Source organism: Grampus griseus (genome assembly GCF_964374135.1).
Source record: "Grampus griseus genome assembly, chromosome: 5".
NCBI classification, from domain to species: Eukaryota; Metazoa; Chordata; class Mammalia; order Artiodactyla; family Delphinidae; genus Grampus; species Grampus griseus.
This window is the reverse complement of record NC_138998.1, coordinates 128,405,432-128,432,168: the sequence shown is the minus strand read 5'-3', so window position 1 is coordinate 128,432,168 and position 26,737 is coordinate 128,405,432. Positions and strand designations below refer to the sequence as shown.

Here is a 26,737-nt window from a genome sequence, read left to right as displayed (position 1 = left end):
GAAGCAACAGAAATTTATTGTCTCACAGTTCTGGAGGCTAGAAGTCCACGATCAAGGTGACAGCAGGGTCAGTTCCTTCTGAGGGCGGTGAGGCAGAGGTGTTTCACGCCTCTCCTCTAGCTTCTGGTAGCTTGCCAACAATCTTTGGTGCTCCTTGGCTGGTAGGCCCATCACCCCCTTCTCTGTCTTCATCTTCCCATGGCGCTCTCCCTGTGCGAGTCTGTCTTCAAATTCCCCCATTTTATAAGGACATCAGTCATACTGGATTTGGACGCATCCTAACGGTCTCATTTTAACTTGATTAGCTCTGTAAAGATCTCGTCTCCAAATAAGGTCACCTCCTGAGGTACTGGGGGTTAGGTCTTCAACATCTGAATGTTGAGGGGACACAATTGAATCCATAACAGACACTAAATCTCTAGAGCTGAGCTGGATATCACAGTGCCCACTGGTCACACGTGGATATCAGGCACTGGACATGAGGCTAGTCTGAACAGAGATGAGCTGTGAGTGTAAAATAGACACCAGAGTTCAAATACTTAGAGTGAAAAAGAGAATGTAGGATACCTCCGTTGTCTTTATATTGATTACCCGCTAAATACTTTTGATACATTGGGTTAAAGACACTACAATACAGAATTAAGATTAATTTCCTCTCTTCTTGCGTTTTTCAATGCAGCTCCTAGAAAATTTACAATTACACATACAGTTCATGTTTGTGGCTTGCCTTATATTTCTGTTGTACAGCACTGTTCTAGAAAGAGAAATTCACCAGGTCCCTGACACCTGATCACCTCGTGAGAAGATTTTCTGAACTTCTCACATAGTTCTCTGACAATAATGGCAACATTAAGCATTTGAATCACTCGAAATGTGACATAGAGTAGACGGTAAACATCAAACTTTATACCTGTACAGCGTACTCTAAATGTGAAATAAGTTTTTGTCTAGCCTAAGTGACAGAAGATATATTTGATCAATAAGGATCACACTTTATTTTTTATTACTAAGAACTCAATTTGGAACAGGCCACCCAATATCATCTTATAACAGTAGCTCCTGTTTAAGGTATTCACTTTTTCATTTACCTCGTGTGAGAAAAATGAGGCTGCATAGCAAGGGTGCCTTTTATTAACGATTACATCGGAATGGTACCAGTCCTTATTAAAGATGGTTTTCCAAGTGAGGTTTTGCATATGCTCCATGCAGATCAATCATGGGTACCTTAGTGAGGTCACATCAGTGTAGATGGATTTTGCTTTATGAAATGCACTGGGTTATAAATACTCTGACCTTGTTTATAAAGGAAGCCGGTTAGTTCACTTAATGAAGACATTAATTTGCCAATCAGCTTGGACTGATTATTCATTAGCTGCTATTTCCTGACCAACAGCTCTGACTTACAAACGCAGCCGTTTGTAGGCAGTGGTGTGCTGCCACCTACGGCTGGAAAGAAAAAAGGATAAGGTGCAGAGAGTTCTGAGAAAGCCACAACTATTGAAAAGAGTCAGAGTATGAATAAAAAAAGGCTAGAACAAAGTATACTACTGTGGACCTTTCCCCATGTTAAAATCATTGTAAGACATTGACTTATTTGCAAGCAAAATAAAACCTAGATGAAGTAAGCCATAAATGTCACAACTGCAAAGTCTTAACCCAATTATTCTTGGTGGGGCTGGTGTCATAAGATCAACAGTACTGATAAGTCAAACAGTGTAAGATCTACTATAATCACTTTCCAAGTAGGCCACTGCTTGTATTTCCCAGAACTCACCTTGGGATCATTTTTTTTTTCACTCTTCAGGCCTTTTCTCTACTCTAGGACAGCACCTTTGGCAACACTCCACAAATATTTTTGGATTCCAGGCATTGTCCTGGATACTTGAGATGCAATGTGGACGAGGATTTGTGTGTAAATCTCCTGCCCTTGAGATGCTTACATTCTAGTGGAGTGAGACAGGTAATAAACATGAAGGAAAAGAAATAAGCCAATTCTCTAGTATGTTGGAAGGTGACAGGTGATATGGAAAGAGAAAATGAAGGACAAGATACAGAGGTTGGAGGTGGGATGGTAGGATGGAGGTAGGGTGCAATCTTGACTAGAGGAGCCTCACTGAGAAGGTTATACTGGGTAAGTGTCACCTGGAAAGGTGTTCTTAGAGGTAGCTGCAAGAAGAGAATTCTGGGAAGAGGGACCCCTTGGACCAAGGCCCCATGGAGTGGCAGTGTCTGGTGTGCTGAGAAAGAAGAGGCTTGTGGAGCTGGGGACACAAAAGAGGAGGAGAGCTGGGGGATGAAGCCAGAGGGGAGGGGAGGGAACCCATCACAGCAGGCCTTGGGGACCACCATCAAGATCTCAGCTTTTAGCTGAGTGAAATATAACTTTCTGCTTTTTTTACATTTCTGGCTGACTTACCCTTAAATTTTTCTCTTTCTGGTTTTTGTTTTTAAAATCATGTTTGATAGTTTTATAGTGGTGGTGGTGGTTATTGTCTCAAGATTCATGCGTACCCATGAAAGCAAATTGGAATAAATAAGAATGTGTTCACCTTTCACGGACTTCTTTTCATTATTTTCTATTCTATTCATTATTTTTCTATTCACATTATTTTTCTATTCATATTTCTTATGCATGGTTATAATCATTCTCGATACATGTGTCTTGCTTTTATGTTTAGTATGTCACGAGCACTTTTCATGTTATTCTATGTTTATTATAAACAGCTTATTAGCTTACTAAAACTCCTAAAAGAGGATAATATCTACCTTTTGAGGTTATTGTGAAGATTAAGTGAAAAAATCATGAAAAGAGCTGAATGTAGTGTCTGGCACCGAATAAACCCTCAATAAACTTAGCTTTGAGTAGATGTACAGGGATTCACTTTTTTTCCATTTCTAAAGGTTTATTCACTACTATTTACTAGGCTAAATAATGCTATGATGAACTACTTGGTCCACAGAGGAATTTGTAGGATTAATTTATGGCTAAAGTCTATTAGATCGCAAACTGCTTTCCCAAGCCTTCAGGACCTTGAGAAAATAAATTTCTGTTATTTATTTTTATTATTTATTTATTTCTGTTATGTAAACCTCCTACTCTGTGGTCTTTTGTTATGATAGCCCAAGCTGACTAATACACACTTCTTCCCATTCAGGAATGTGGTACAGTGCTCCATTTATTGAAATTTTCCTTTACAACTCTCTAAAACAGGTTTTCAATTTATTTTGAGTAAGTTCCAGCCATTTCTCACCAGAATTTTATTTCTAGAAATGGCTATTTTGCTTTTATCATTATGTATTGGAAATCCTTTTTATCAGGATATTTTCTAGCCAGTTACTGGAGATAAATAGAAAACCTTCTCATTTAATATATCTCATATCTAGCCAGCCACCTTACTGAACTATTATATGTCATAAATTCCTGTAAAAGCTAACAAGGAATTGGAGAATAAATTATTTAACAGAAATTATATTAAAAGCACATTGCTCTCTACAGTTCTATGTAGTCAGAATTAGGCCTCAAATTTTCTCTTACAAGCAAAAAATATTAAAGGAGGAAACAAAATCCATTCTAAGTTAGTATAACTAGTTGTAATTAATTCTTCCTACTTCTAAAATCTTCCTTACTACTGAAAAGCAATTTCTCTAATAGAGCCTCAATAAGAGGACACAGCTTTCTCATAAAAGAAACTGTTTTTTTGTTTGTTTATTTGTTTGTTTTTTTAGGTGTTCACTGTGGCATTGTTTAAAATAGAGAAAAAACTGGACACAATTTATATATCCATCCACACAACCGCATAATTTAAATACAAAGTACAATGTAATATTATGAAGCAGTTGCTTAAATTAGATCTCTCTATGTAATATGTATATATCTTTATAATATAATGTAGGGACTTCCCCCGTGGCACAGTGGTCAAGAACCCGCCTGCCAATGCAGGGGACACGGGCCGAGCCCTGGTCCAGGAAGATCCCACATGCCTCGGAGCAACCAAGTCCGTGCGCCACAACCACTGAGCCCAAGCACCACAACTACTGAAGCCCACACGCCTAGAGCCTGTGCTCCGCAACAAGAGAAGCCACCGCAATGAGAAGCCTGTGCACCACAATGAAGAGTAGCCCCCGCTCGCCACTAGAGAAAAGCCTGCACGCAGCAAGGAAGACCCAACGCAGCCAAAAATAAACAAATTAATTAATTAATTTAAATAAATATATATATATAAAATGTAGAATGAAAAAAAGCAACAAGCAGAACAATAAGAAAGAAACTGTTTTTTAAGAGCCCATGACCTAACCCCTTCAAACCAAAGGACTACAGTATTTCTTTTTGAAATTTCTAGTTATCTTGGAGTTTCCGGGGAAAAGCTAAATTCAGAATCTTAATTCAAAACAAAGTTATGGTATACATATACACCACCCAATTTTTCTGTAATAGGAGGTTTTTCTGTAACTTGGGCTCAAAATATTCAACTTACTCAGCTCCTACATAAAGAAATGCCTAGAAATTTTAGCTAATTCCTCTACCAAATCAACTAGTCCACATTTCAGTTGCTTTCTCCTGTGATGATGCAGTTAGTAGACATTCCATCAACTCCCTAAAACTACACCCACACTCCCTCATTCCCCCAAAATGGAAAGCCCAGTCTTACAAACATCATGGTGGTTTCCTGGAGTCATTCAGCTCTCTTCCTCCTTCCAATGTCATGAGTCCATGGGATGGAGAAGCACATCCATGCAGGAGTCTTCCTACAGGGACTTGTCTATGTTTGCAGCAATTGCAGTGCCTAAAAGTGGACACAAATCCCCTCTCCTGAAAGGATGCAGGAGTTAGTGGATAAGAATACATAGCAATACAGAAGTCAATGGAGAAATACACGTAACTGCTTTTCTCCTTATTTTAACCCAATAATTCACCCTGTATATTCATTAAATTTACTCATCTGCACCCCATATCCCCCCAAAAAACTATATTAATTTGGATTTTATTTATAATTCCCTATGAAAGACATACTGATGTTTTTGTTTTGTTATCTATACTTGTAACAGTAAATATATCATAATTTTTTAAGTAATTAATACTAGAACCACCCTTATTTTAAAACCCCATTGAAATAGGAGAGAAATAGGTGAGGGAGATTAAGAGGTGCACACTTCCAGCTACAAAATAGATGAGTCATGGGTATGAAATGTACAGTGTGGGAAATACAGTCAATAATAATGTAATACCTTTGTGTGTTGACAGATGGTAACTAGATTTTCATGGTGATCATTTTGTAGTGTAGGGGAATATTGAATCACTGCTGTACACCAGGAACCGTGTAGTGTTGTAGGTCAATTATACTTCAAAAACAAACAAACTCGTAGAAAAAAGAGATCAGATTTGTGGTTATCAGAGGCAGGGGGCTAGGGGTGGGGGAATTGAATGAAGGTAGTCAAAGGTATAAATTTCTAGTTATAAGATAAATAAGTGCTAGGTATGTAACGTACATCATGATAAATATAATTAACAGTGCTGTATGTTATATATGAAAGTTGTTAAGAAAGTAAATTCTAAAAGTTCTCATCACAAGGAAATTTTTTTCTTTTTCTTTTATTTTCTATCTCTATGAGATGATGGATGTTCGCTCGATTTACTGTGGTGATCATCCCATGGTGCATGTGGGTCAGGTCATTATGCTGTGTACCCTAAACTTACACGGTGCTGTATGTCGATTATATCTCAATGAAACTGGAAGGAGAAAGAAAGAACGAAGGAAGGAAGGAAGGAAAAAGAAAGAAAGAAAGAAAGAAAGAAAGAAAGAAAGAAAGAAAGAAAGAAAGAAAGAAAGAAAGAAAGAAAGAAAGAAAGAGAAAGAAAGAAAGAAAAGAAAGAAAGAAAGAAAGAAAGAAAGAAAGAGAGAGAGAGAAAGAAAGAGAAAGAAAGAAAGAAAGAAAGAAAGAAAGAAAGAAAGAAAGAAAGAAAGAAAGAAAGAAAGAAAGAAAGAAAGAAAGAGAAAGAAAGAAAGAAAGAGAGAAAGGAAGGAAAGAAGGAAGAGAGAAAGAAAGAGAAAGAAAGAATGAGAGAGAGGGGAAGGAAAGAAGGAAAGAAGGAAGGAAGGAAAGGAAAAACTCCTCCACTGAAACAAATGAATGGATAAACAAAATGTAATATATACATACAGTGGAATATTATTCAGTCTTAAAAAAGGAATGAAGTTCTGAGACATGCTACAACATGGATGAACCTTGAAAACTTTATGCTAAGTGAAATAAGCCAGATACAAAAGGACAATTACATGATTCCACTTATATGAGGTACCTAGAGTAGGTAGTCAAATTCATAGACAGAAAGTAGTCAAATTCATAGACAGAAAGTAGAATGATGGTTACCAGGGCCTAGGAGGAGGGGAGATTGGGGAGTTACTGTTTAATGAGAAGAGGGTTTTAGTTTGGATGATGAAAAATTCTAGAAATGGATAGTGATAATGGTTATACAACATTGTAAATGTACTTAATGCCACGGAGTTGTACACCTGAACATGGTTAAAATGGTAAATGTTATGTATATTTTACCACAATAAGAAAAATGAATTTAAAAAGTGAATTCATTGTAATATACAGGGAGTCCCCTATGCTAAGCCCTTTGGCATACTACCATGATACCACCATCAAATACATTTTTAGCCAAGTGTTTCTAACTAGACCGTAACATCTTGAAAAATGTTGTGAATAAATCTTTAGATGTTATCAAAACACCACTAGGAAGTTTGTACCAATTTACCTCTCAACTGGTAGTGTTCACTTCTTCACTTACTTGTTGACATTCAGTTTTGATTGGCAGTCATTTAAACTTTGGCTGTAAGACTATAGTTTTATTTCAACTTCCCTTATTATTAGTTCAATTGGAAGATGTTTTCACAGGTTTGTTGGCCATGGCAGAACAAGCATTCTCTACACAAGCTGTTTTTGCTTTTCCACCTCTCACTTACCAGGTCACCTAGCCCCCTAGACTTGGTCATGGTCAGACTCACCCTGAGCACCTCATCACCAGTGGAGATGTTCGTTCCTTATCTGACAGAAGGAGTGCATCTCCTTCCCAACACCAGTCTTCCATGTTACACTTGTCTTTCGATTTTCCTTCTCCTCTGGTGTTCCTTCTTGTCCCCTTCTTAGTTTCTTCTTTCTTAAACATCATTATTCCTTTGGGGTCTGTCCAGGACTATCTTCTCTGCTCACTGTACACACTCCACTCACATGGCTTCAAAAGTAGATCATATGTTAATGCATAAATGTAAAGCTTGGGTGCAAATCTTCCTCCTGGGTACAAGTCTTATATATCAACTACCAAATCGACCTCTCCACACAGAAGCACACGTTGTGCCTCACATGCTGTACATTCATCACAGAAATCAGCATCTGTTCCTCAAACCTGCTTTGATCTTGTCTTCACCACCTCAATGAATAGCAACGTCTTCTACTCTGTTATTCAAGAAAGAAATCTGGGAATAGTACATGATTCTTCTGCCCTTTTTTTACCAATCCTTCTCCCCACCTCAAGTCAGTCACCTTTTTCCTACCTGTTTCATGAATCTGGCTACTGTCTTGTTTTCCCACTAGTACGTCCTTAGTCCAGCCCACCATGATCCCTTGTCTGACTACAGCCATGGTCTTTTATTTAGCTCCCCAATTCCACTCTTTGACTCTACCATCTACTCTATTGGCCACAGCCAAAGCAAACTTCCTAAAACACAAGACTGATCATATCACATCTTTCAGAAGTTTCCCATTGTCTTTAAGATAAATTCCAAATCCCATAATATACCTAAGGAGGGCTGGACTCTTCTCAACCTTCTCCATCTCATGCCACTCCTCCAACCTAGAGTCATCATCACCCTGACCACACACACAGAGCATTCAATCATGCTAGACACATTTCAGGTCTACAAATAAATCAGGCCCTCTCTTATCCCTCAGCTTTTGCACATGCAATCATTTAGACTCAGGACACTCCTCCCCAACTCTTTACCCAACTTCCTGCTCATCGTTCAGACGTCTGTTGGTTGGCTATTTGCAATCCCTCATCAGCTCCTGTTCCTGAGGGTAAATCTCAGCTTCTTCCTTTTAAAGCTGCCTCACCACCTGGCAGAAGCCCTCTTGCATAGGATCCCTTTGGAAATGACCCCAGACAAATAGCTCTCCCTTGGATTCCACATTTAGCGGCTAGAACCCTACAACTCTGACCCAGACCAAACAGATCCCACTTCTTCCCAAATGCAGCCTTCTAGTCTGCTGCCACAGGTGTTCCATCCATCTCCCACCCCAAGGTTATTTTTGCTTTTTGTTTTCATGAGTCAGATACCAGTCCTTTGCATCCCCCAAACTCCAGGTGACTTATGTCAAGGTTTACCTAGTGGGTCCCTCATAGCCCCTCTCACTAAGCTTAAGATGGTTAGATTCCCAACACAATAATAACATTTTCTAAAGAAATTCTCTATCTTCTCAAAAAAATTCCTGTCAGTCTTCTCAACCATCTTTTTAGGCTGGAGGTGGGTGGTCAGCTAAGGGTACTTAAACCAGTTCTTGGCCAGCTCCTTTCAGATGCTGCAGAGGAGAAGGAGGAAAACTTTGGCAAGTTGAAAAAACAGAGAGAGGACCTCTCACTGAAAGGTAATGACAACAGAGGGGAGTGATATGAAATGTAATCAGTGGGATAGAAAGGATGCAAGACCATGGTGTATATATAGATAGATAGATAGATAGATAGATAGATAGATAGATAGATATTTTTTTAAAGGGAAACCACTGAAGCGTTTTGAGCAGAGGAGAGACATGACCTGCTCATATGTCATAAAAGCCACTCTCTTTCCTTTGTGTAAAATGTAATTAATGTAAAGGAACAAGAGGGAAACTAGGAGACCAGTTAGAAGGCATCTCAGTGCTCAGTGGCTCAGTGGAGAGATGGGAATGGCTCAGGTGAGACTGTTGACATCAGGTAAGAAGACCACTCAATCAGATTAAAGCTACTTTTTGTCGGAGAACTAACAGGTATTGCTGGTGGATTGGATATGAGAAATGAAGTAAAAGGAGAAAAGAAGGATGGTTCTAAGGATTTTGCCTCCAGCAAATGGGATAATTTACTGAGGTGGAAATGACTGGAAGGGGAGCAGGATTCTGGTCATAAAAGAATATGTATTCAAAAGTCTACCTTGGTTATGTTAAGTTTGAGATGATGATTAGATATCCAAGTGGAGAGATCAGGAGGGCAGCTGGAGTCTAGAGTCCAGATGTTCTACCATTCCAGTAATCTATTGCTATGTAACCACCCTCAAACCTTCGTGGCATAACTATCATTTTTCTTTACGCGCATGGAATCTGTGAGTCATGGACCAAGATGGCTTGTCTCTATTCCTTGATATCTGAGACCTCAGCTGGGGAGACTCAGACAGCTGGACATGGCTTGAATGACTGGGGATTAGGATCATCTGGACGCTTCTTTACTCATATATCTGGCACCGAGCCTGGGATGACTTGAGGGCTGGGCTCAGCTGGTACTGTCAATGGACATGCCTACACAGGGCCTTTCCGTGTGACTTGGGCCTCCAAAAGCAAGTATCCTGGTAAAAAACAAACAAGCAAAAAACCAAAAACAAACAAACAAACAAACATCCACAAGGCCTTTTGAGAGCGAGGTTCAGAAATCTCAGAGAAAGAGTTCTATAGTGTTGTTCTATTGGTGATGAATGCAGTCACAAGTCCACCCAGATTCAAGAAGAGAGGACATAACATAGATCACACTTTTCAATGGAGGAGTGTCAAAGAATCCGTGGCCATCCCCAGGATACTCTCAGAGTCCCTGTTCGATGGTGGAGACCTTGAAGAACAGGGAAGAACAGATAATTGTAGAGTGAATCTGAGAAACCAGTTTCACGAGAGGGAGACGGAGAGAAAAGTCAGACCACAAGGGCTTCCCTGGTGGCGCAGTGGTTAAGAATCCGCCTGCCAATGCAAGGGACACGGGTTCAAGCCCTGGTCTGGGAAGATCCCACATGCCTCGGAGCAACCAAGCCCATGTGCCACAACTACTGATCCTGCACTCTAGAGCCCGCGAGCCACAAGTACTGAGCCCGTGTGCCACAACTACTGAAGCCCGCGCGCCTAGAGTCCGTGCTCCGCAACAAGAGAAGCCACCACAATGAGAAGCCCTCACACCGCGAGGAAGAGTAGCCACCGCTCACCACAACTAGAGAAAGCCCGCGCGCAGCAAAGACCCAACACAGCCAAAAATAAATTAATTAAAAAAAAAAAAAAAAGTCAGACCACAAGACTATAATTAGGGAAGAGAGAAAAAAATCTGCACATTTAACTAGCAAATGCCTCTGTGCAACAGTATATACTGGACCTTGAAATAGAAACTGAACCTTTCAGTTACATATTGTACGTACCTACTGTATTAAATGGGCCAAATCCCATAATGGTTTGGTTTTTCTTCCATTGCTTCTGATATTCTCTGATGTCTCTTCCCTACCCTCTGGTGGTAGCTCAGGCAAATCTCAAAACTTTACCATTGTTTGTGACTAAAAGAATAGTTTTATTTTCAGGTGTTCAAAAACCCAGAACAGAATCTGTTCAAAATATGTACTGTATTTTGAAAATCGCATAGCTGCACACAAAAATCCAGCAGTCTGGCTTCTTTTGAAAACCTGAAGATCTGGTAACACCGGACCTGCACTGCAACAAATGGTAGAAGCTGAGTAGCACCTGTCCCTTTTTGGACAAGGTGAGTGCCTCTGGCCCACAGCCCTGCTCGTCCTGTTTGTGAATTGCATTAACCTCACCTGCTTGGCCTCATGGCTCTGGGACCCGCCCCAGGGACTGGTCATGTGGTCTGCTCTTTCACTCCCTGGCTCTGCTTCCTCCTCATTGGCCCCTAATTTAATTTTCTCTTTACTGTTGATCCCTTTCGAGGCAGACAACCAGATGTCAGCCTTCCCTTGGGAGGCATCTCTGTGGTCTCCTCAGAGATCTTCCACAGCGACATGCCTGAGGCACATTCCAACTGACATCTGACTCCACCCAGACACTTGCCTTCGCCATACAAACAAAGACTTTGTCCCTTGTTATGAAGGCAGGTCCTTACATGGCTTTAGCCTACCTACCCACTGTGACACATACTCGGCACCAAGGTGGGCTCCTCTGCTTGTGGTGGCCACAAGCAGCGGGGCAGGCTGTTCTGCTATCTCTCCCCAACCCATTCTCACAGGCAACTCAGCCAGCCTCCCCATTAGACCTCTCCACTGAGGGGCAGTTACCTCTGCGTTCACACAGAACCCCTCAAATTCTTAAGAACACAAACCAGGTTCACCCAAGAACCCTTTCCTACTTGCCTCTGAGAGCAGCCAAGGGGGGGTCACACAAGTTTCTGCAGTTCAGACACATCTAGCCGGGAGTGGATGTCAGACTCCCCTTCCACCAGACACCATATCTCTGTGTGAGGTTCTCCCGGCAGCCCTTCACTTGACTTGTAGGATCAGAAGCTCCCCTTCTACACTCCACAGCACTCTCTGATGAATTCACTGGAAAGAATCTAGTCTCTTAATGAACGCTGAGGCTTCTCTTATCCAGACTGGAGACCAGAGATTGTCTGGCCAAAAGCCTCATTTGGCTTCCACTAGTAAGCCCTGCACAAATGTATCTATGTTAATATCTCTCTTTCATATGTGGGAGCACTTGTCTCCCACTGCCCTCAGCTATGAGGCTTGAGCTGAAATTCTAAGACAGCAGAGTCCCATGACACTCCTGTTATATATAAAACTGTATTTTCTTTGATTTATCAACGTTAGATAGTCTATTTAGCACTATGCCATAGAGCTTTCTACAATGATAGAAATGTTCCACGTCTGTACTGTGCAAAATGTCAGCCACCAGCCACATGTGGCTATTGAGAATTTGAAATGTGACTAGTGAGACTGAGAAATTGAATTTTTAATACTACTTAATTTGAATTAATGTAAGTTAAAATAGCCTCTTGTGGCTAGCAGGTACCGTATTGGAGGGCACCAGTCTATATAATAAGAAGACTAAAACTTATTACATGCTAGCTATGTACTAACTGGTCTTCTGAAAGGAATTATTCCATACATTGTTTCATTGGATTTTTACTATAGCCATACCAGATTGGTATTTTCTCTAATTTTTCTTTATAACTTAAGCCAAAAATAATCTTCAATGTATAACCAACTAAAACTCACTTAATACCCTTCAGTTCTTTTTTCAAATGTCATCTTCTCGGGTAGCTTTCCGTTGTCAGCCTGTGCAAATCTGCCACCCTGCTCTTCCTTCTGTGCTTATTTTTCTCATGGCCCTTTTTATCATCTAATACACTCTGTGCTTTATAATTCTGTTTATTGTCCATCTATCTGGACTAGAATGTAAACTCAGTGAGGACAGAGGTTTTCATCTCTTTCTCTAATGAATCCCTGGAGCCCAGAACAGTGTTTAGTCGTTCCTCCCGGAGCTTACTAGGTTTTTGTTGGGTGAATGAATGAGCTGCCTTCTAGACGAGACACATCCTGCTCCACGAAATGCCCTCTGTTCTGCTGAGCCCTTGTGTGGCTTTGTAAGTGGAGATGGTCCAAAGCCATCCTCAGAGGCTGAGACTGGAGAGAGGTGAATGGGGGCTCCCCAGGGCAATCAGGAGGAGAAGGAAAGAGAGGGGAGCCAGGGGTGGCATGAGGCTGAGACCCAACATGAGGCTGGGCAGGCTGTGAAAATCCCCCAGTGGTGGGGAAGACCTCAAGACAGAGCTATCTCACAGCGTTCACACTGAAGCTGTCTGTATTGCTGTGAAATAAATGTATTTCCCTAATTTTCAATAAAGCCTACTCTACCCATACAAGTCTAGTGCTAGAGGTAATTTTTTTATTGAAGTATAGTTGGTGTGCAATACTATATGCTACAGGTGTACAACAGAGTGATTCACAATTTTTAAAGGTTATACTGCATTTACAGTTATTATAAAATATTGGCTATAGTCCCTGTATTGTACAATATATCCTTGTCGCTTATTTGATACATAATAGTTTGTACCTCTTAATCGCCTAGCCAAGAGGTATTTTCTTTGTTTGTTTGCTTACTTTACTTACCTGCTTCCTTATTCATTTGGGTGAAATTAAAGGAAGTTATTGAGTTTAACGGTTCCATCAACAACGTGTAAAATGCAGCACAAGAAAAGATAAGCTGAACTATTTGGATGGAAGCAGGTGCCTAAGACAGGGTGACCATGAGACTCTAAGCCAATTCAACCACAAATACCCACGCTCACTCTCCAGAAATCCACTCCTCCTTCCCAATTTAAGGAGAGCATTTAATAAATATGTGTTGAATAGCTGATTAGGACTTCCATAGGGTGTGAATGAGTTGGAGTCAATCTGACTTTGATCTCAAGGGCCAGAAGATGCACAGATAAGGAAACTATGGGGGAAATTAAGCGCAATTTCCTATGGCTGTTCAGTGATGAAGTGTCAAAACCAGGCTTCAAAACTATGTGTCTTAACTCCAGGTCCATAATCTTTCTATTTGTCCCCATTGTCATCTTTCTGAAAAGGCCTGGATCTGTGCCTGAGTCATTGCCTAAACTTGTGCAATTCCTTTAGTCCTTAAGTGCATACTTCATTTTTTAGCCTATTTAAAGTATGTTTGCAGCTGTCGGCTTTCCCAGACCCTAGTGAACACAAGGCCAGTCTATGAAGTGCTTGGAGTAGCCAAATTCTCTTGCTTATCTTAGCAGCTTGATCTCCTTAACTTATATGTGCTCCACTACTCATTCTTGTAAGTTTCAAACCCCATCCTTGATTCCACATCAAGCTTCCCTCCCAGAGGCTACTCATTTATCTGGTTGGCTGAAACAGGGATGTCTGAGCAGATACCCAGATTTCTAGGAATGGTATGGAAGACTTCTTGGCTGGTTAAATTTTTCACAATTTCCCACAACAGACACCTCAAATATCAGGTGTTGAGCACAGTAGGTGAGGTCTTCTAAAAACACAGATAAAAATCTCTGACAAGCTCAAAACATGGTGTTTAAAAAGTTATTTTTTTTAGAAAAATTTATTTTAAAGGCACTAGTAGTCGCCCTGTTCATTTAAGGTTATCATTTAAATCAAAGCAAGCAAAACAGAGTATACTTATTTCACAGAGGAAAATTCTTTGAAATTAATAGTCCAAAGCAAAAAGACTCTAAGTTTCTGAGATGGATCAAAGAGGTCATTACTTTAGGAAGATTAAATTATAGTGGATAGTTCCATATTTAATAGTGCTCTGGGTATTATTCACAGGATTTCCTTGCAAGAGATTAATACCACACCAGAAACCTGCTTAACAAGACAGTATCTAGAAAATTATTTAGGTCTAGTCCCCTGAAAGAAGGAAATTAACTGTTTAGAAAACAGCTGGCTTTCTGGACAGTGAGTAAATGTAAACTAAGCGGGGAGAAGGAAAACAGTGTCTGCTGGAAAGACAGTTATTTTTAAATGAAAAAGAAATATGCGATCATCAATTTTTAAAATGTTTTCCATTCTCTTTTCTTTTAAACTTCTAGAATTGTGCAAATAACAGAGGTGAAGGAGAGGAAAAAGAAGTGTTTGGGCTTAAGCACAAGGTAATACTTTGTTTTTATTTTTTAATTTTTTAACATCTTTATTGGAGTATAATTGCTTTACAATGTTGTGTTAGTTTCTGCTGTATAACAAAGTGAATCAGCTATACATATACATATATCCCCATATAATACTTTGTTTTTAAACCTGAACCTATGTTCCCACTAGGGGTGGAGTGGGAGGCTGGGAGGCTGGGAGGCTGGGAGGCTGGGAGGGTGAGTTCATGACCTTCATCACAGCCTGCTTCTCTTTTGGATACCTTGCTGTTTCTCTCCTTGTAAGCTTTCCAAAGCCCAGACTCACTGCCTCCATGTAATTCCTCTCCACATTTTCCCCTTAACCTCCTACGCTCTGGCTTCTGGGATATCCTCCCTTAACCTCTTTACTCACTCTGTCCCTGGAGAGGTGGGAGCTGATTGATGAATTTGGGAAAAAATAACTGGCTGTTCTCCACTCGGCATGGCCCTTCACCCTCTTGGGGTACACCTGTAGCACCACTTGTACTCATCCCTGCCACCATGCTGATAAGAGTAGAGGCAGTATAGGTGATGTGGTGCTGCTTAGAGGAAAATCTCTCTTCATGGAAACCAGGAGTAGGGAAACGCTAATTCCCTCCAACAGGAAACAAACTGATAACATAAACGTGCCTCACTCTGGAGTTCACATCAGGCTCTCTAAGCTACTCCTTCGACTACTCTTTACTGAGGTTTTATATTAGTTTTCCACCCACCATTCCTTCATTTTATTGCTCATAACCCAGGAAGGGAATATGAAATGTTCCTCTGGAAACCCAGAGGAGCAGGGCAGGGGGTTGGAGGGGGGGAAGTGTTTAGAGATACTGAGAAATCAAAACCATAAGAACAGAATTTGATAATGAAGCATACATGTGATCTGGAACTTCGTGGCCCCATGGTACACACTGGAAGCCAGGGAATTTTAACTTTGGTGTTGCCTGGAGGCTTGGACTAGGACCAGTGGGTTTTCACAGTAGCACAGGTGGCCTAGGTGAGAGGTATTAAACCAGCCCGTGAGCCTTTTGAACCTGGAGGGTCATTGTGGCTTACGGTATTTTACTCATAAAACGTGACTTTCTGTGGGGTCCCAACTGCCCTTCTCGGGCTTTTGAAAAGGCTGAGTGGGCATCTTTAAGCCACAGGCGCTAAGGCCTCAGCAGAGGTGTGGGTTGCCCCTCACAGGGTCAACGTCATTCCTTCAGGGACTCAGAAGTAATGGCTCCATGCCAAGAGCCTAAAGTGACTCAGTTAATAAGGACACACACATTATCACAGTACTTGTGCCACCTGGTTTGAAAACAAGCCAACATCCAACCATCAGAGCAGTTATCCCAGGAAAAGTCACATGCCCAGAACACAGAACCCAGTGTACCCAAAGACCGTGGAAGATGCTCAGTGGCCCGCAGAGATTCCTTGCGTCAGTTTTCCCGATTCCAGTCAATGCCCACTTGCCAGAATCCCCTGCCTATGACCTTAAAGTCAGTTGGCAGAAACACCCTGGCACACACACTCCGGTGGACTGCAAGAGGCCTTGGAAAATGGGCGCAATGTGGCATAAATTAACTTGCAGGCAGCAGGCCTGTGGGTTCCTCTCCAAACAGCTGCAGCACTGCAGCCTTACAAGCAAAAGCCCAGCAGCAGCCAGCCTTCAGCCCAGGCAGGTAGCCTCAAGGCACCACTGCTGAGTTTCCAGGGAAAAGGACTCCACAGCGCTGTTAGGCATAACTGGGAAGAATATGTGTTGCTTTCCTGCTTTTTTCAAGGCATCTGGGTCCCAATGCCCTAGAGAGTACTGGTAAGGTTCTAGCTTTTAACTGGTAGTGCCAGGCCAGTGTCACCCACACTGCACTTACTGCCCCAAATTCCATTCTACATGCAGGCCCAAGGAGGGAATGCAGAGGGACCAGCTTTGGATCCACGTGGCTTGTCTTTAGTTGCCTCTGGATTGCTTAAGTCCACGTAAAGGAAAAAATATCCCTGGGAGGCAGCTTTCTTAGGTCTAAACATTGCTTTGCAAGGGGCAGCCTGCACATCACTGAGGCTCAGGCCTGAAAATGCTTGTTCACACAGGAGTACGGCCCCGGAGCCCCTAGAGGGAGCCCTCACTCAATCCGTCCTGGGTGCCAGAAGTACCACTGGAAGGGGAAATGTAAATGAAGGCATTATGCAATGGTGAAGTCTCTCCCCCAGAAACGATCAATGCATAAGGCCAAAATTAAGCCTCCACACAGGATGCAATATCACCCCCAGATGAGACTCACAATTATGGGATCAGAAGACCCTGATCTGGATGCAGATAGCTCTGGGCAGTTGCTCGAAGCTTGATTACAAGGGCCTGGATAGAAGTTGAATGTAACATGGTAGAACTGACTCCACAGATAAATTTTTTAAAACTGAGGACTGAAAAAGATACTACCCCTTACAAAAACCCTACAGCTCTAGCCAAAGACTAAAATTAAATCAGAAGCAAGGCTAAAATCTGTGCTTCCCTGAACACCCAACTGCTGAGAACTTTCTTTTCAGGCATGATTATCAACTAATGAAAGACTCTCTCATACAAATGCCAGAGTCATACTGTTTATTGATCAAAAGACCAAAATTAGTAAACTCATATGAGAGATGAAAAACTGGAAATGGAATGTACAACTCTAGTCAATCAGAAGCAATTTCAGAGAATTTTATTGAACTGTCATTTTATTACCAACATCTAACATTTCTAACTTTGCTACATTTGGATAAGCACATTAGGAAGAAAATGTAAATTAAATACTATGAAAGTTCACTTTTAATGAAACATGATCTTAACAGATATGGATATATTAACTTAGTGGTTTCATTGCATTGTTAGAAAATTATATTATGAAAGATACAAAAAAAATCAATAGCCGTTATTATTTCTGTTTATTTTACAATCAGTATGCCATCTTTGCCATTACGGCTTTAAAATTTCATTCTGCCCAACAAGTTTCAAAGAATAGTTTATTACATGCCTTAATAAAACAGTTAAAATATTTACAAATTCAAAATAGATGTTCCATAACTGAAAAAAGTTCACCTGAGAATTCATTATAACATTGCCATTTTTAAATTTTTTTTCCAAGTTATTAATGTGGCTGAGTGTCCACATGCAACCTGTATCGTCTACTGCACCAAATATATTTGATTCCTTATTTTAAATTAGTTAAGCATTAAGCTATAGTAAATTATGTTATAAAATGTACAGATGGAGAACTTAGATTTATATCCATATTTGTCTTGAATTTAACAATTTAACGACAGATTATTTGCTATAGCTGCAGGATTCAAATAATGAAAAAAACTTTAAGGTATGGTTATTTTATCAAGTTAGACCTAACAGCTTTTGAAAAATCATCAAGCAGTGAGAAGGCTAACTCATAAAATAAGGAACAATGATCATGTAAATATGCAATATACAAACTGAAAAACACTTCGCCAAAATTCTGCATGAAGGAAAAGATATACACTGTATACACATAATCCTGTCATTTGTCTTCGGCAGCCTCAAAAAAAAATGAACTTAAAACAAATTTTCTTAGAAAAAACTTCTTTAGAAGTTAATGTTAAAATAGGCATAAATGCGTAATGCTATGCAATATATAAAAACTTCCCCACTTTATGGCCAAAAGACAAAGATAAAAAATTTTTTTATCTATCTGTCCCTCTGGATTACAACTTGAAAATGATATAGGTATGAGGTAGTGTAGTTACTTGTATTACATGCTGGCTATTAAAAGTAATGCTATATTTTACAAAACATTACACTTGGCCAATAATCAGAATATCATTAAAATAAACCCTTAATGCTAAACTTTATATGTAGAGAGAAATTTAAACCAAGTGCCTTAAAGATCGTATTTAAACTCTGGAGACAACTAGGTTTATAAAATAGAAAGTAATCTTTCAAAGCAGTTATTTACAGTAGCAATTAAAGCAAAAGATTGACATTTGCACATACACAAACTGATGTGACAAACAGTTGAGTGTACACTGAGGTAGGAAATCAAGGAGTCCATTGGCTTGTATAAGATTTTGCATTTTGTAAACCAGAAAAGGTTTTATATTATATTTTGAAGTTAAAATTTAAAATTACAAGTATCAAAGAAATAGCTACATGGGGGTATATATATATATATATACACACACACACAAACACGTACACATATCATTCTTTTGTAGTACGGGATGCATTACCATTGAATTATCATTCTCCCTGACAAATTCTTGAGTGTACTTATAAAAGCCTCCAGAAAATAAACAAGTCCAACCAGTTTTCTCTTACAACTACTAAGCTGATAACAGAGATAACATACAAACCACTGAAGATACTAGCAGTATCTTCCCAACGCCACCCGCCCCCATGAAAAAGGGTAACATTTGACAAATTGCTCTGAAATATGAAGTCTGGTCCCCACATCCCCTCACAGCAGAGGCCTACTGGTTTGAGACCCATTCCTACACAGCAGATGACGGTCTCCCACATCAGCTACACAAGCCCTTCACTAGACTCAGGATGCAATCTACAAAAGTCTCCTCTCAGGTGTCTCATCTTGGTGAAATGAAGTACTTTCTAATCCAAACACTAAAAATCACTCTCTGTACCCTTTCAAACTGGATTCTGCAAATGTTTCTGTGCATGTGAATATGAAATTTTGTTTTCGTCATTGAGAGGAGGTCCATAGCTTTCGTTTGACTCCCAACCAAGCCTATAACAGCAGCAGAATGGCTAAGAACCACGGTAAAATGTTATGGGGTAGGGGCTCAGATTATCAAAACACTATTGTAAAACAGGATTGAATAAACACAAAGACTGATTTTAAAATGCCCAAGTCCAAAATGATTTGTGCGCCCTTATATACTAGATTTGGGGAAGAGAACAAGATTAAATCTGGCTTCCAAATTCAAACCCACAATGGAACAAGATCAAGTTTCATCCTATTTCACAAACCTGCATGGTTGCTGTAGATACATTTTTATCTATCATAATGCTTTTACAAAGAAACCACAGGACTTCAAAAAATAGGATGGAAAATGAACTGCCACTCCAGATCAATGTAGGCAATCTTCTTACCCCACGATATCTGGTTTCCTTGCATGGGTGACTTATGGTGGCAAGGCCGACAGCCTTGTATCTGAGGAGCTAGCTCTCCAAGATTCTAGGGAGGCTAAGACAATGCTCCCAACACATGAGCTCATGCCACTGTATCCTGAGTCTTATTTCTTCTTCCAAAGTGACAAGAATGTCAGGAAACAGAAAGATCATGATGGACTCAGATGTGAAAGAGACTGAAGAGAAAAGAGGGAAATGACACTTATCTACCGCTGACGCAGCCAGAACTCCTTGAGAGCCGACACTGAGGAGGAGCAGAAGCCTCTGCCTTAGCCCACCGTTTGCCCGTTTCCTAACCATTCCCAGCGTAGCTCAGGACTCACAGTGCAGGCCAACCAATCTCTGGTTTTAACAGGAGCTGAAGAGCAAAGTGCTGGGATTCAGGCAAGAAGATTACGTCATGTTTTCACACTGCGGTTCTACACCAATATTCCCAAGGAGCTGACACCCTACTTCTCAGTAGAACTGAACCCTATCAGCGTTACTTGGGGAGACATTTTCTTTTAAACCAGTATGTTGTAAGAAGGTCAGATTATTAAACTTTTGCAGGCTACTTCTTGATAGTAAGAACTATCTGCTGACGTTTCAAGGTGTTTAAATGTTGTCTGATACGCTACAGTTTTCATTTTCTTATTTATTTTTAATACTGGGAAGAGTCATTACTAATAGTTATTATTCTTTAAAACATGTGAGTTTTCAAAGCCTTACTACATTTCCACATATGATTTTTCGGTATCCAGGAGGCAAGTCATTTCTGCATCTCCTGCAGAAATCAAGGAAAAGTCAAGGGTTGACTTCAGAGGAATTCCCTTAACGGCAAACCACAAGGGGAGAAAAACGATATTGTTAAGAGACAGATGGCTATGGCTATGTCAGGCTTTCAAGACAATGTCAAAATTTCAGTAGAAAATGAGACGGTCTGAAGGAAGTGGAAGCAAGTTTACTCATCAGTAGTACATTTGTCGGTCATCTGCTGACAGAAATCGGAGATGCCACCACTCTGGCGACACTGCTCCCCGGGCCCGGCCTGCTCCGAGGGGGCGCTGGCAGCTGCCCGGGACTCCGGGCCCCAGGCACCACCCGCCTCACCACCCTTGGCACTGGGATAGCGAGGGCTCTGCTCCCCAGCAGGCGGCCCAGCTGCAGGCCCTTCAGGCAAACTCAAAATCGACGGTAACGTGAGCTCACCATCAGGAGTACTCTTTCCTTTCTCAGAAATTAAAAAGGAAAGTGGGCAATCGGAGGCCGAATACTTGGCGAGTATCTGTATTTGTTCTTGACTTAGAGCTGCTTCTTTACAGACTTGCTGGCAAAGTCCAGTTAGGTTCTGCTTTGTCTCGCCCAGAGTGGACAAAATATGATCCCTTTCCTTCAACAAGCTCTCCTTTTCGTTTTGCTGTGAGGGTGAGAAAGAGAATACAGTGAATTGTGTTTATGAGCTCAATCAACATTCCTAAGGTGAGCAAACATTGATATCCACAGTGTCTTCTCATTATATAAGGTCATGTGGAATTTTTCCTGTCAATTCAATTCAAAAATATATTTAACACCTCAGGTCCATAAGCCCCCATCCAAAACTCTTAGGCCTACATGTATCTTGGGATTCAGAATTTTTCAGATTTTAGAAAGAAAATAGATGCACACATAATTCCTCTAGCAGGGTCTGAGGTAGCACCCCACTATCAAATGTCTTCACATTTCTAAATAAAACACATGAAAGTATCCATGCACAAAGTAGGTTAAATAAAGACTCTACATACCCTGTCAGCTTGTGTCAGTTCTTTGGCCAAAATAGTTTGTGACAAACTTACATGATTTTCAGAGCTTTTTGGATTTGTGGATTGCAAGTAAATGAGTGTGAACTTTTTGGATGGAATGCAACCAAAAGAAGTACAAACACAGTGATCATAACTCCTGCAAGATTCTAGTAATGACTGACATTAGTTGGGCATTTACTTTGTGCCAGATATTGTGCTGAATGTTTTGAAATACGTAACCTCAGCTACGTAATCCTCACAATGACTCTGTTGATTTCAGTAATACCAAACCTATTTTATAGATGGGATTCAGAGTTTAATATGCCCAGAGTCAGAAAGCTAGTGGGTGAGTTACTAAAGTGTGAAGAAGGGAGAAGGGGAGGGGACTTGTGTTTGTTAATTATTATTACTACTGGTGCTGTTATTATTTTCATTTAAATGCTTATCCCTACAGGAAAGTCAACCATGGAATTTTGTTCAAGTTTTCCTGGTTCTGGTCTTTCTGTCTGCCATCACTGGTTGCTGCTGATGGTGTGTCTTTTTTCTATCATTGCCCCACCTCATCCTTCCTACTCTACCACTGCATTGCTCCTAATCTAGTATGAGCTAGAAAACCAAATAATCAAGCTGTTTATAAGGTAAGAGTAAATAAATATTGATAGAGAGTCAAAGATTTCTCTTGTGAAATTTATGACAACTCTCTTGGCCTTCTGCTCATTGGCAGCTTCAAGAGAGCTGAGCTGTTAAATGTTGCCAGCTAACATTTAGACAGGTTATTTCATAGTAATCATCTACAGTGGTCAACCTTTAAATAGATGCTTTTATGGGACAAAAATAGCTAAAAGGTTAGAAAGAAATCTGCTTTGCACAAACGTACTGTTGCGGTTTTAGGTAAAAGTTTTTCTACAAAACTGTGACTCCAACTATTGGTAGTTAGTTTTTAAATATTTCAAGGCCATCTAATATTTTGAGAAAATCTGCAATGAATACAAAACACTAAATTTTTATACTGCAAGGTATTCTCCAATTTGTTGTGGTTTGAAAAAATAGGTATACGCCAAGAAAAGATATATATATATAAAATAAATAACAGCAAGATCAATGTTCAGGAAGTACATTTTTTTCTTACAGAAGGTTTGTCAGTTGTAGCCTTGTGATAAAATGAGTCTGCTGGTACCTACAGGGAGAGAACAGTGCCTACCACCTGACCAGAGAAAGAACACATTTAAAGCAATCAGCACCCACTTCTCTTTATGGCCCTTCAGAAGCCAATCCAAATGAGTATGGAAACAAAGCTTCCAGAAGAAAATGAGAAACCTTTTTCCTTAGTCATAATAATATCAGCCACCGACTCCTCTATCAAAGTTAAGATAAATCTCCGTTCTAAATAGCAGCAGACAAAATTTCAACTGTTGGCTGGTTTTTAAAATTAAATATGGTTAAGGAAAATAATGAATATTTGACCTTCCTCCCAGAAATCAGAACTACTACTTGACCTACAGATACTATGAAGATGACAAATATTTTATAACTTCCATATCTTTTGATAAATATCAATACAACCTTAGATATTCTCACTATTATCTCACTAAATAAAGGATGACAGGACTATAAGTATGTCCCATACAAGATGGCTTGCTTCTTTACAACAATTAAAACCAATAGGTACAACCCTGAAACTCTACCATGATTATTTCTAGAAATTAAATGTTCCCTTTCTGTTCCTCCATACTTTAAGCTAACTCCTACATGGGTAAGTTTCCAGGAAATTAGCTGATTTTTCCATTTCACTCTCATTTTAAAACACAAATTTACTTCAATAGCACTCAGTTTAACTAAAGCAATTCAACTTAAGAACTTCATGATATCATTATTAAAGATACCTCCCAAACATACTACCAGTATCCTGCTACCTATTTCTACAATATACTTTAATTTTCTTATAATGCAACTCTATAAATCCTAAGTGTGAAGTGCTATGGCTTTAATCACAGATCTAGTTTTAAAAAATGAATCCTGGTATTATTCTGAATTTTATGGGAAGAAAACAAATTTACATCCAAATCCACATTTTCAACAGCTAGTGTACAATATTCATTCAATGTAAGAAGTTTAAAAAAAATCAAAATACAACTCACCCAGTAAAGATGAGGAGTGGAAGAATTTGGCACCAAAAGAGCCAGGTGACAGTGACAATTAACTTTATTTTATTTATTTATTTATTTATTTTGCGGTACACGGGCCTCTCACTGTTGTGGTCTCTCCCGTTGTGGAGCACAGGCTCCGGACACGCAGGCTCAGGGGCCATGGCTCACAGGCCCAGCTGCTCCACGGCATGTGGGATCTTCCCGGACCGGGGCATGAACCCGTGTCCCCTGCATCGGCAGGCGGACTCTCAACCACTGCACCACCAGGGAAGCCCGACAATTTACTTTAGATTAAAGGGTCCTCACTGCTAGAAAATGGTGACTAATGGTCCCTTATGATGCAAAACCTCTGAATAGACAGTTCCTAGAAATATAAAAATGAGCCTTAAAAATATGAATACAAGTGCTCAGTTTCACTCATAAGAGACAGAGAAATAAAAGCTACCGTGAGATATCAATTCTCACAATTAGATTGGGAAAAAAACAAAAGCTGACAACAAACTCTCTGCGGAGGTTGTGGGCGGACAGACACACATATTACTGCTGGTGGGAAAGCAAAATGCCATAAACCGCTACTGAAGGGAATTCAATAATATCTAACAAAATTACATATGTATTTACTCTTGATCCAACAATCCTACTTCTAGGAATCTATCCTGAAGACACATCTTCTCAAACATTAGAGAAAACAATGTTCAAAGTTCTTAACTATGGCATCCCAAATGTCCACTAATAAGAAACTGGTTTGGATTAACTGTGTATGCTACAGACAGCCACAACTGAGTACTATGGAGCTTTAAAGCAAAATGACAACCACTGTGAACTAAGGAAAATATTTCCTGGAAATCACTTCTTGAGCAAAAACAGTAGAATACAGAATGGTATATACAGAATACTGCTCTGTAGCAGAAAGGGTAATAAAAACACATACAAAACATGAACCTGTTTTTAGAAAAGAAACACAAGGGAAAAAATCTAGAGATTAATGGTAATAGTTACCTACAGGAAATAGCTATGAATAGGGTATAGGGAGAAAATGGGATCAAGACTTTGGAGTAGCTTTTTTAAAACATAGTTTTAACTTTCAAACCATACAGATGTTTTTACATATTCAAAAATTAAACTTAAAAAATTTGAAGAGTAAATCCCAGAAACAGAAATAAAAACAAATTAAATTAATTGTATATAAAATTGCTAACATAAAGAACTACTCTGAATAATTTTTAAATTTTAAACTTCAGTACTATGGTATATATTTAAGGGCAAAAAAAAGCAAAGAAATTTTAAATTTTACTTAATCTCTTTTATTATTGATAGTAATATTGACATTATAATTTTATGACATATATTTCATATGTATGTATTTATCAAATAGTAAATATAATTGGAAGCCACGATTTTCCCTATAATGAAAAAAGATAAAATATAAATACAGCGACTGCCCTGGTGGTGCGGTGGTTAAGAATCCACCTGCCAATGCAGGGGACACGGGTTCGAGCCCTGGTCCATGAGGGTCCCACATGGTGCGGAGCAATTAAGCCCGTGTGCCACAACTACTGAGCCTGCGCTCTAGAGCCCGCAAGCCACAACTACTGAGCTTGCGTGCCACAACTACTGAAGCCCGCATGCCTAGAGCCCGTGCTCCACAACAAGAGAAGCCACTGAAATAAGAAGCCCGTGCACTGCAGCTAGAGAAAGGCCGCGTGCGGCAATGAAGACCCAACGCAGCCAAAAATAAATAAATAAATAGGGCTTCCCTTGTGGCGCAGTGGTTGAGAATCTGCCTGCTAATGCAGGGGACACGGATTCGAGCCGTGGTCTGGGAGGATCCCACATGCCGCGGGAGCAACTAGGCCCGTGAGCCACAACTACTGAGCCTGCGCGTCTGGAGCCTGTGCTCCACAACAAGAGAGGCCACGATAGTGAGAGGCCCGCGCACCGTGATGAAGAGTGGCCCCCGCTTGCCACAACTAGAGAAAGCCCTCGCACAGAAACGAAGACCCAACACAGTAAAAATAAATTTAAAAAATAATAATAAATAAATTTATTTCTTTTAAAATATATATATATAATCGAAGCAAAAAGACAAAAGTTCTGAACTACTAAATTTTGACTAGAAATATCTGCATGAACTCATGATTTCTAACATACCTTTATTTATTGAAGGATAATATACATCCTGAATGCACTCATGATTTTACACACACACACACACACACACACACACACACACACACATTTCCCAGAAGAAGCAACACTCCAGCAGCAAGCATGCTTTCTACAATCTAATACCTGCTATAAGAAACCAGGGATTTTTAGAGAAAGGGGTGATTCCCAAATCTTCGAACAAGAGAGGTATAAGGTGAGCCTATGACATGCTGTTCTAAATGGCACAGAAGCACTAATGGGGTCATGTCAAAAGCACACAGCAGCAAAAAAAAAAAAAAAAAAAAAAAAGCACACAGCACCTGGCAGAGGAGGGTGGCTCTCCCCACGCAAGTCTGAAAAAATGTCAACATCAAGAAGACCAATGACTACTATGGGTTCTAAGAAATTAAATTAGAAAAAAAATAATCCATGAGTCTACAGTGATACTAAAGAGTTGTGGTGGGAGGGAGGGAAACAGGAGGGAAGGAAAGTTCTTTTTATGGAGGAATACCAATAAATGTAAGTGCAATGACAGAATTAGAAAAATCATGATTTTGCAACCCCCATTGCAAAGGCCATCAAAGTATGCTTAAAACCAAAGGACATAGGAGTGTTGGGGAACTGGATATTCGTAAAGTGCCTAATAAACACTCCACAGATTACTAAACAATTACAAAGGCAAAAAAAAAATTTTGGAAATGATCTGGCAATTCCCATGCACTCAGGTGGGACACCCTGACATTGTGCCTCCCCAACTGACGCAGAATGAAGGACACAAGGATGAACGTTTAATCTCAACCTAAGAACTCACACTTCCACAGTTTACGTGAAATACAAGGAGTGAAGGAATGTGTTAAATAAAATCAAGGGGAAACAATCAGACTTTAAGAGTAGACATTTTATGAGAACA

At 40.0% G+C, this 26,737-nt stretch overlaps 1 protein-coding gene across 1 annotated transcript in view; it reads right to left on the bottom strand.

Annotated features, from left to right (window-relative positions):
• Positions 1 to 17,347: 17,347 nt before the first annotated feature.
• BACH1 (BTB domain and CNC homolog 1) overlaps positions 17,348 to 26,737 on the bottom strand; it is a 45,848-nt gene continuing 36,458 nt past the window's right edge. Inside the window, exon 5 of the mRNA XM_082655441.1 lies at positions 17,348 to 21,171. Within this exon, the coding sequence (XP_082511567.1) occupies positions 20,716 to 21,171 (456 nt within the window). The 3' untranslated portion in view covers positions 17,348 to 20,715. The remainder of the gene's footprint in view (positions 21,172 to 26,737) is intronic.